Source organism: Condylostylus longicornis, unplaced genomic scaffold (assembly GCF_029603195.1).
Source record: "Condylostylus longicornis isolate FDR11 unplaced genomic scaffold, ASM2960319v2 ptg000135l, whole genome shotgun sequence".
NCBI classification, from domain to species: domain Eukaryota; kingdom Metazoa; phylum Arthropoda; class Insecta; order Diptera; family Dolichopodidae; genus Condylostylus; species Condylostylus longicornis.
Window position 1 is genome coordinate 17,828,535 of NW_026578103.1, and position 10,721 is coordinate 17,839,255.

At 27.1% G+C, this 10,721-nt stretch overlaps 2 protein-coding genes across 2 annotated transcripts; one reads left to right on the plus strand and one right to left on the minus strand.

Annotated features, from left to right (window-relative positions):
* LOC129615251 (uncharacterized) lies at window positions 1-8,172 on the plus strand. The gene is made up of 8 exons (XM_055530374.1): window positions 1-481; window positions 1,425-2,155; window positions 2,241-2,637; window positions 4,323-4,952; window positions 5,139-5,863; window positions 5,917-6,726; window positions 6,808-7,263; window positions 7,319-8,172. The coding sequence occupies exons 1-6, from the start codon at window positions 163-165 to the stop codon at window positions 6,433-6,435; spliced, it is 3,321 nt and encodes a 1,106-aa protein (XP_055386349.1). The 5' UTR covers window positions 1-162; the 3' UTR covers window positions 6,436-6,726; window positions 6,808-7,263; window positions 7,319-8,172.
* A 369-nt stretch (window positions 8,173-8,541) lies between these two features.
* LOC129615253 (protein CFAP276) lies at window positions 8,542-9,156 on the minus strand. Its single transcript, XM_055530375.1, has 2 exons — window positions 8,727-9,156; window positions 8,542-8,663 (listed from the first exon to the last, which is right to left on the minus strand). The coding sequence occupies exons 1-2, from the start codon at window positions 9,154-9,156 to the stop codon at window positions 8,542-8,544; spliced, it is 552 nt and encodes a 183-aa protein (XP_055386350.1).
* Between the last annotated feature and the right edge of the window lie 1,565 nt (window positions 9,157-10,721).

Below are 10,721 nucleotides of genomic sequence, written 5' to 3' on the forward strand. Positions count from 1 at the left end.
TTAAGTAAATATGTACATTTTGATCTGGTAACGAACAAATCAACTTGTTTAAAATGTTTGAAAATTTTAAGTGGAAACAAACGTTATAATATTGCAAGACATTATGCGTTAACACATAAAATAATAATAGGTGAAAATGACTATAATAGTTTTAATATAAGTATGAACAAGAGGGAGTTTTTAAAATGTTGTGTGGGGCTAGTAACAGTAAAAAGTTTTCCACTTCGAATATTTGATGACAATACTTTTTTCAAAAAAATTATAAAACCATATGAAAAACAATTTCGAATAAAATTAAATTCTACAAACGTCACATTTATTATTAAAAGAACGAGTGAAGAGATTAAGAAATTAATAAGAGACCGTGTGAAAAATAAATTAGTGTCAATTAAAGTAGACATTGCTACTAGATTGGGCATAAGTGTTTTGGCTATAAATATTCAGTACATAAGCGATTTTAAAGTACATGTTAATACAATAGGTAAGTATTTCTATATTATATAATTAATATATTATTATCTGTTTTATATTCACCAATATGCTTATTGTCGCCTCTCTGACTTTCTTGCTGCTTTCTTTTTAATTTTCAGAGACTCAACTTTCATTTGCTTTTTAATTAGCTTCATATGATCCTCTGGCCATCTAACATCCTGAACCATCTATAAATGGTTTAATTTCTTAACAGCTCCATTTTTTCACACCTTTTAGAGTATATTGAAGTTGTTGTATATTTTAATCCTCCGTGTTGAAAAGATCCAGCAGCTGGTTCAACGTTTATTGGTTCCCTGTTTTTAAGTTGTATCTTGGAATTAAATAATAGATTTCATAAATACACTAATATGAAATACGTTTATTACTTGCATTTTTTTCGCCAAACGTATTCTGCTTGGGTGAACTATTTCCTTTAGGCCCAAAATTCGGTTTACAGATTCCTCCAAGTTGGTTAGTTCTTTAGGTCTATTGGGTCCCTCTCCCGTATTTTTAACTTCTTTTTTATTAAACGTTAGTTTGTTCTTTACTGTGCTTCTGAAATGATTACATATACATGCATGTGTGTGTAGAAATACTTTTAGCCATCCTTCTCTATCATCTCATTAGGAATCAACAAACTGCTTCGAATTTGTTACTTTTTTGTTCTATACAAATATCGATAAAAATTATCATCAAAAAAATTACTGTTGTATGAAAAGTTTTACAGACACACACATACGACTATTTTGACATTTGCATCACGTCAAAGTTTGTACCACTTGCAATTATAACGTCTACGACTTCTAAAATCACTTCATGCGATATTTGCATGTGGGTGATAATGCTCAATTTACATATTATGTGTGAATATTGCATTTTATACATACATAAAAAAAATATTAAATAACAACAGTATAGATTAAAATTTTGTTTTAAATTTATATAACCCGTAGGAGTGGTGGAAATGACAAAAATGTGCAACTCAAATGATATTATGGACGAAATATCGCGTTCTTTGAACGAAATAGGCTTAGAAAAAACTCAAATATATCCAAATACCGAATGTATATATGACATTGGAAATGTTAACTTGGAAAAAGGAGAAGTTTTTTCACAAATAGGTGGAACATTTTCAGTACTCAAATGCACTGCTGATAACTTAAGATTAGTGGCTCAAGAAGTATTAACAAAAATTGAACCCGAAATAAGAGAGTTTGAAAAAACTGCAAAAAAACTTTCTAACTCGAAAAGAGAAAACTTTAATTTTAATATTCCTGTTATTAATAAAGTGACTAAATGGGAGAAAATTTATAGCACGATAGAATGTATTTTGCCACAAAAAGATTATATTGAGTTTTTATCGGAGCTTTTGGATGTTGAATTTAATTGGACATTTATTGAAAAAATTGCCTCCGCATTCAAGCCATTGTTCAATTGCTCACTGAAATCGCGAAGCCAACAATATATTTCAGGAGATTTTTATAGAGACTGGCTCAACTGTGAATTGGAATTGTTAGATATCTCTGTGGAAAACTGTTATGCTGGTTATCTGTATGAGGCTATGGTTAATAGAAAAACTGAACTTTTCAATCATATAGCTTTTTTGGCTGCGCTGTATTTAGATCCCCGCTTCAATTTCGAAAATTCAATGTTATTATCTAATTACCAGAAACAAATAGCATTGGTAAGTTTTACAGCTTTTTCGAGCACACTTTTAAAAACTTTTACTAAGCTCCTTTATGTTGCAATTACAAATAAATTTTTTTTAGAATCATATTTTAGAAACTCATGAAATATTTAAAGATTTGGGTAAAAGAACTACACTAGACCGACAAATAGAACCTTTATGTGTTTCAAAATCATCTTCAGCTACTTTTTCTAATCCACCAAAGGACAATTTCGAAAAACTTACGCAATATATAGATAACCATTTCATCAAAAACATGCAATTACCTTCTTCAAAATATTTAAAACAAAAATTATTGCTATTATGTGAAAGAAATAGAGAACCATTGAACACTGATGTGTTGGAATACTGGAAATCAAATTACCAACATGAGCCAGACCTATGTTGTTTAGTTGAAATTATCTTTTCTGCTTCAGCGTCTCAAGTATCTAAAGAACGAACTTATAGCGCATTATCAACAATACTTACAAAATTAGGAAGTAAGATACAAAAAACAACTGTCGAACATATTATTTTATGTAAATTAAATTTTGATTTACTTGAAGCTTGTAACAACAAAGAAATAATAAATTAAATAACGATATATATAGATATATGCATAACAGTTTAATCTAATGCAATGTAAAACTTTTTTGACACAATACTAATTACAGTATATAGTATATACGTAATACAGGTTTAACATTATTAAGGTTTGGACATTCGGAGAGGAATATTAATAGGTAATAAATAATAACTTTTTAAACCTTCCAATAGAAAGATTTTGGTTTTTTGTTATTTTGTTCTTGAAAAATCTTAAAATTATAATATTAATGTAAAAATTCAAATTTCTCTATTTTTAGTAAAAAAATATTTATTAATCTTACTTACCGTTTTCATTAATTATTCAACAAGTGTATTTTTATTATGTCATGTACATTGCTTTTTTTCTATTAAGCAGAAATTTAGCATGATATTAATGTGTTCATTTAAAAAATTTACTTTTTAATGAACACAAAAAATTGCTTAATTTTTGTTTTTAATTGATTAATTTTCTGTCAATGTAGTACTGTTATAGTGCTATCAACTGCCGAGTGAATCCACTCTCTTAAATCTGAGTATTTAATGTTTACTTTTGAAATTGCGTTCAAGTATGAGAGTGAAGCAATATCTAAAATTTAACCTCTTTAGAATCAGGATACAATTGTGATTTTAGTTGAAATTCTAAAAATGATTATTCCAAATTAAAAAAAATTATACTTGAAAATTTCTAATCGTACTTCTCTATCAAATATTTTTACTTGAAGTAAAAATTATTGAAAACTAAAACCTTTTGCCACTTTTTATTATACTATGGTAAATTTATTATTGTACAAAATATTTTTATGCACTATTTTAATTAAACTTTATATTATATAGCTTGACTAAATTATTGACCGAACAAAAGCCATGTTGGGTTAGCGACGAAATAAGAATTTAACTACAGAATTAATAGGAGTACAAAATGTGTACTCAAAAAGCCTCAAACCTCTTTCTCTTAACTTCTTTCTACCAAATACTCATTTTCTATATTAAATATTAATTTGTACATATGTAGTTAAATTATTTGAATGTCTCTTTGAGTGTATCAAAAAGAGAATGAAAATAAAGAGTAAAATATTTTTTCACAAGAAATTTTATTGTGTTGTATTTGTATTGTATTGTTACATTGCAAACAATAAAGCATAACATAAAGAGTTTCTCTTTTCGCTGTAAGCAAACAAGAAAAAGAGAAAAAACTCAAATTAAATAATAAATGTACGTATGTACATATCTATATTTTATGATTTTTTGAATTAAAATTGTTAATTAATAGTAATTTTAACAAAATTACTTCCATAATTCTTCATCTTAATAAGCATAGATTAAGAATTGCACATACATATACATATTTATCTAAGTATGTAAAATGTTCATAATTAAAAACTGAAAATTTAGGAAAAATGAGAGCACTAAATAAAAATGCGAATGCACGATACGAAAGTGAGCTTCATTTTATAATAATGAGAAACAGAATATTGAGCACAATAAAATTAATATAAATTAGAACTCTCGTTTGCTCATAAATTAGTTATTCTTCAATTCTCATTGAATTTAAATTGTATTTGTAGCGGGATACTCCGATATTATTTTACGTAAAATTGAGTAACAAAGATGTATAAACTAAATTCAAGAGGAGAGAAAAGAAAAGAACGAAAATTGAAATTTATAAATAGATTGGTATCTTATAATGAAAAGTTAGATAAATCAATTTGTTTAATTGAAAACTGTGGAAAAGAGTTAAGTGGCAGAAGATTATATAACATAAAAAGACACTACAAATTAGCACATGATCTAATAATAAACAATAATGTTGATTATAAGGGAAATACAAATTTTATTTCGAACATTTCTATTCCAAAAACCATTCCCACTCCAAAAGTTAAGAAACTCCATACTAAAATCAAAACTGAAACAATGGATAAAAGAGAATTTTTAAAATGTTGTGTTGGGTTGGGAACACTAAAAAACATTCCACTTCGAATATTTGATGACAATGACTTTTTTAAGAAAATTATAAAACCGTACGAAGATCAGTTCCAAACCAATTTGAATTCAACAAATGTTACATCCGTTATCGAAAAAGCCGGTGAGGAAGTTAAAAGGTTGATAAGAGAACATGTTAAAAATAAAATGGTTTCAGTAAAAATAGATGCTGCTACTCGTATGGGAAGAAGTATTTTAGGAATAAATGTTCAGTACATAGAAAGTTTTCAATTGCACGTAAATACAATCGGTAAGTTACATATACACATTTTACATAATGTATACATATGTAAGTAAAGTGAAACTTTGATAATTGGAAACTATACGATTAATTTGAATCTTAAACTTATAAAAATTGAAATTTGGATAACTTTGTGTTGTATTTATTTCATCTTATCGAAATAATATATGTATGTATCTTTATATTTTACACTAGGTATTATAGAAGTAACGAATATGAGAACAATCAAGGATATTAAGAAAGATATTTCCATCTGTTTAAAAGGCGTCGGAATTGAAAAAACTCATGTGTATCCGAATATAAAGTATAACAGTAGTGATAGTATTGTAGAAAAAGGAGAAGATACTACGCAAATAGATAAAATTTTTTCGGTAGTTAAATGTACAGCTGACAATTTACGATTAGCGGCTCATGAAACATTACAAAAAATTCAACCAGAAATTAATGAATGCATAAGGGTTGTAAAAAAACTTCGTAACTCAAGAATAGAAAATTTTAGTTTTGATATTCCAAATTTCAACAATTTTACTGAATGGGAGACAATTTATAGGACAGTTGAATGTCTATTATCCCAAAGAGAATATGTTGAAGCTGTAACAGAACTCATGAAAATCAAAGTTAATTGGGAGTTTATTGAGAAGTTTTCGTCTGCCTTTTATTTTCTATTTCGCTGCTCATCAAAATCACAGAATGTAAAATATATAATAGGAGATTTTTATAGAGATTGGCTTGATTGTGAATTACAATTGAAAGGTTTATTAAAGGATAATTGTTATGCACGTTATTTACATCAGGCCATGGCTAATAAAAAGAGAGAAATTTTTAAAAATGCGTGTTTTTTGGCAGCAATATATTTAGATCCCCGTTTTAATTATGAAAATTCAACATTATTAACTGAACATCAAAAAAAAATTGCGTTGGTAATGCTTTGATTTTTTTTTTAATAAAATTAATGTAAACATTTCTTTCGTAGAACCGCATTTTGAAAACCTATGAAATTGGTAAACAACTCAAAATAATTAATTCAGAGCAGGCAACATTGTGTATTCCAAGAAAATTATTAAATACTCCTAGTACTTCAAAAGAAACTTTTGAAAAATTAGCTGAAGATATGAAAAAAATTATAAAAAATGATTATAAAAATTTAATATCACTTACATCACAAGATTTAAAAGAAAAATTATTATTGTTGTGTGAAAGAAGGCAAGAAGCTATGCACATTAATGTTTTAGAATATTGGAAATTAGGTTATCAAAATGAGCCAGAGTTGTGCCAGTCTGCTGAAATCATCCTTTCTACACCAGCATCTCAAAGATCTACAGATCGTTCTTATAATGCATTATCGAGCATAATAACAAAACTTGGCAGTAATATACCAAAAGAAACTCTTGAACACATTTTCTTATGTAAACTAAATTTTCATTTACTAAAAAATTATGAGTTCGAATTATTCGACAATGAATTATTTCAAGATTCAAAAACATTATTGTAAAACATTATTACAAATGATTTTAAATGATTTTAATTCAAAAAGCAATTAATCCTTGAATAAACTTTTGAATAACCACTTTATCTTGTACAAAAACCAAAAATTGTAAAATTATATAAACGTCAGTCATTCGCCACCTGGTTTGTGGCATTCATACTAAATCCAAACCACAAAAAAAAGTAGAAAATGTCAAATTTATTTGTTTATGCTTTCCTTATATTGTATGCAGTTAAACTAGGATTAATTAACTTGAAAATTTGTTCAGTTCTTTGAAATGTTCAAAGACAGAAACAGGTAATTCGTAAAAATAAATACTACATTTAACTAAAATGTCTCTAATCATAATTTTTACAATTTTATTCTTATCGATTTTAGGATGAAAAGTTTTAACTGTATTGCTAAAAGGAGTTCAATTGTGTATATTATTCAAGTACTCCAAGTCTTTGAAGCGATCACAATGGGCAAACTCAAAGAAAGCTTCAAGTGCTATAATTTGTTTTTAATTTGAGGGACCAAATTTGTGCAAAAACCTACAAAAAAATGTGCTGATGCACATGCGAAAAACCTAATTGAATTGCTTTGTACATCCGTGTACATACATATGTATGTACGTAATATATATTATGGCCAAACTAGTAAAATTGGCAAAAAACCGGGAATTGCAAATTATCTAAAATTTGGCTTTTCATAAAGACAAATTAATTATTCTGACGTTTATATATATAAACAGGGACCTACGATACTGTCCATCTTCATTGATCAAATAAAAGCAAGCATGAGTAAATGTATATATATTTATTTACTTCATTAGCTGCAATATGTTGTAGAAAGGTACAATTTTCCTTAAAAAATTTATAATTTATAACACTTTTTTTTTAAATTTTAGGGTACCAGATAAGGTACTTAGATAGTGGCTGTACAGTTATTATAAAAGCAGACGATTTCAAAAGCCTACTTCATAGAGTTGCGGGCAAAATATTAGCACCAATTTTGCTACTAGAAAAACCTAATGTAAAATTTTTAATGCGCAACACAAGTTATTCGGTTTGGTTATCAAGACCGAATAATGTTGAACACAATCCATTGTGAATCCAGTGCGAACAGTTTAATATAAAATTGTAAAAATCTGTGTTTGGGGGTTTTTACCAATAGTGCTGCTAGTGTAATTTTGTATCAAAACTATTATGAGCTAATCTGTATGTCCACACAATGTAATATTTTTACTCTATGTTAAATTGACTACCCGGCTATACTAGGCTTATCAGCAAAATAACCACCTAAAGGTATAAGAGTAAAAGGCGGAACAATTATTTTCATTAAATAGGGTTGTTATGAACTAGCCGACTAAGTTGGCTTTAACTACATACATTGAAAAACGAGTTGTGTTGCGCTAACGCGTTTGTGTTGTGTAAGGTCACCAACATGGGAAGTGGTCTCAATCAAAAGGTTTAAGAAATTAATTGAAAACGAGATTAACCTTAATTGTCAAAAAAGTTTGCTGGATCAATTTTCATTTATTTATTTATTTTTTTTGTAAAAAAAAATAATGTACATATTTTTGTTTTGTTTAAGGAAAAATTTTTGGGACCTACTACTATTACTTTGTTTGAATTTTTGAATTTTGAAAATAATTCTGTTTAGTTTTGATGAAAGAATCATCTTAAGACTGAAATATTTTGACTTTTTTTTTAGTCATATTAAGCATAAATTATTAATAAAGAAAAATAGAGATACATATATGTACTATTTAATATGTGTTATTAATTTAATTGAAATTTTTTACTCAAGGTACTGTACTTAACACACAGATTTTAAAATAAAATCTGATAAGTTTACGCATTTTTATAGAAAATTACAATGTATACATATCAGCTGCAAGACATGATTATCTTATTTTTTTAATTTTTAATAGTATTTGTTTGCTTTTGTATTTAAATTTTATCTGAACAATTATCAAATAATTGAGTATTTTTGAATTTATAAGCTATATTATAATTAACCTATTTTATAATATATAAGCATTTCCACCTCCAGATTTTGTTATTTCAATTTATTTTGTGTTTTTGATTATTTTAAATATTTTCATTGAAAAAAGTTACAATTTGCAAATTAATAATGGAAAATGTTTCCATCTCCAGATTGTCTGGAATAACCTTTATTTGTCATTTGTGAATGATGACCACTGTGGATTAATTTAACGCTATGAGGTGATATTTTATCCTTAAGTCCACCTTATTATAAAATTAAAAAACAAAATGTGATACATGTACTTTTACAATGTAGTATATTTTTACCAATTTGTATTGGGTGTCCTAAAATGGTTTCAGGTTCTACATAAATTTCTCTCTGATTTCGTAATACTCTAAAAGTTTTCTTTCCCATTGTTTCATTTTGCAAATAAACATCGGTTTTACATGGAAATGTTTCCTTAGAATGATTGTAATTTGATTGTAATATAAAATCTAAAGTATCTTTTGGAATTAATTTGGATTGTCGAAATCTAGCACTTTTTCTAACTGCATTTAATGTTTGATGATAATACAATCTTTCATAAGGTTGTAAGCCATCGTACCAAAATTTACAATTCTCTTTACAACGTTTTGGTGGTTCAGGTAATTTTTTTGTAAAAAATCCTTCTGAATCCAGAATTGGAAGATATTCTAAATTCCTTATCCTTGGATTCCGATATTCTTCAACTAGTAGCATTTCACCGTTATGAGACATTTTTTATTGTATACAAATTTAGTAAAATATATAAAATAATACTGCTTTTGAGTCTTTATTATAAAGGAAATTTAAAAACAATAACATTCCACTTCAAAATATTCGAAAATGTATTTTTGTTTTGTTTGATAAATGTATGTACAATTGATTTTGATGTCATAGTTTCAATAGAAAATTTTTGTTTCACATTCAGTTTGATCAATATTTTTTCTGTAAGTTTGCTTGTCATTATTAGCAATCAAAACTTCTGTAAAGATATTAGATATTATTAAAGAAGAAGGAAAGTCAGTTTGGCATTTGTGCAACCTATTTTGTGGGCATTATTTTATCAAAAATTAATGAATTAATTTAACGATAAATAACTTAATTAATAAGACGTCTTCCCAATTTTTTACTGATTCAATTTTATTTTAATAAAAGAACATCGGAGTGAAAACCGTTCTTATACATATATAGCCTATAGCTTGTTTAATGCTTTATGTTCATTGCATTCATTTACAATTTGATGTCTAAGGAAATTGCTAGAATTCACCTACGATGCTTTCAAAAATAATTTTCTTAGATAGCAATGACAATACGCTTTGGATTTTTAAATATAACGAAAAAAAATAGAGTTGACCGTGTCAACTCTGTGATACCCGTACTAATTTGCTATCCTATGTGGGAATAAACATGTCATAGCTGACTAAGGGACTGACTATGACTTTAAGTTGCTATATTATGTACCATATTAATTTATGCAAAATTTCAGTACTGTGTTTTCAATATTTTCTAAGATATGGACTACTAATGTTGTATGCCAGCTACCAGAAGAAGCCAAACAATTTCAACAAATTTTATCAAACACATTGACACATAATATACATACGAGTATTTATGCACTAAAGCTTTTATAGTTTCTAAGATATAGTCAAATAAATTTTGAAGTTATATGACAGGTAACCAAACCAGTACCACGATCATAACCAATTTGAATAAGGTTTTGGCATTTACTATAATAAATCATTTGTGAAAATTTGGTGAACTTAGACCAATTAGTTTTTGAGTTATCGCTGGGACGGACAGACAAAGTTAAATCGACTCAGAGTTCGACGCTGATCGAAAACATACACTTGAGTCTATATCTCAGACCATTATTTCTTAGCGTTACAAACGGTAAAGCAAATTTAGTATACCCTTCGAACATAATATGTACGTTCGTACGGGTATAAAAATGCATATGAAAATACAGCATATTCATGATGTTATTGTGTTTAATACAATTCTCACTATTCATAACTTTTAACAACACCCTGCAAATTAATCAAAAAGAATTATACGTATGTGCGTGTATTATTGCATATTTAAATTAACTTGAAGCAATAATTTTAATTGAATTTCGAATTTGTTTTCAAAATTTACATTTTGAATATTAACAGAAATCATAATTAATAAACAATCGTCATCGTTTGACACGTGTCATTCTATATATTTTCTTTATTTCATATTTTATTTTATTATTGTTTAGAATACACAAAAGTATTATGTTACTCTTAAGGAATATTTTCGAAAGGTATATTGTAAGT

Coding starts and splice junctions, on each gene's coding strand:
- LOC129615251 (XM_055530374.1), top strand. CDS start 163: ATGAACAAGAGGGAGTTTTTAAAATGTTGTGTGGGGCTAGTAACAGTA. Junction 2,638..4,322: donor AATACTTACAAAATTAGGAA/GTAAGATACAAA, acceptor CGTAAAATTGAG/TAACAAAGATGTATAAACTA. Junction 5,864..5,916: donor ATCAAAAAAAAATTGCGTTG/GTAATGCTTTGA, acceptor TTTCTTTCGTAG/AACCGCATTTTGAAAACCTA.
- LOC129615253 (XM_055530375.1), bottom strand. CDS start 9,156: ATGTCTCATAACGGTGAAATGCTACTAGTTGAAGAATATCGGAATCCA. Junction 8,664..8,726: donor AGGACACCCAATACAAATTG/GTAAAAATATAC, acceptor TTTTATAATAAG/GTGGACTTAAGGATAAAATA.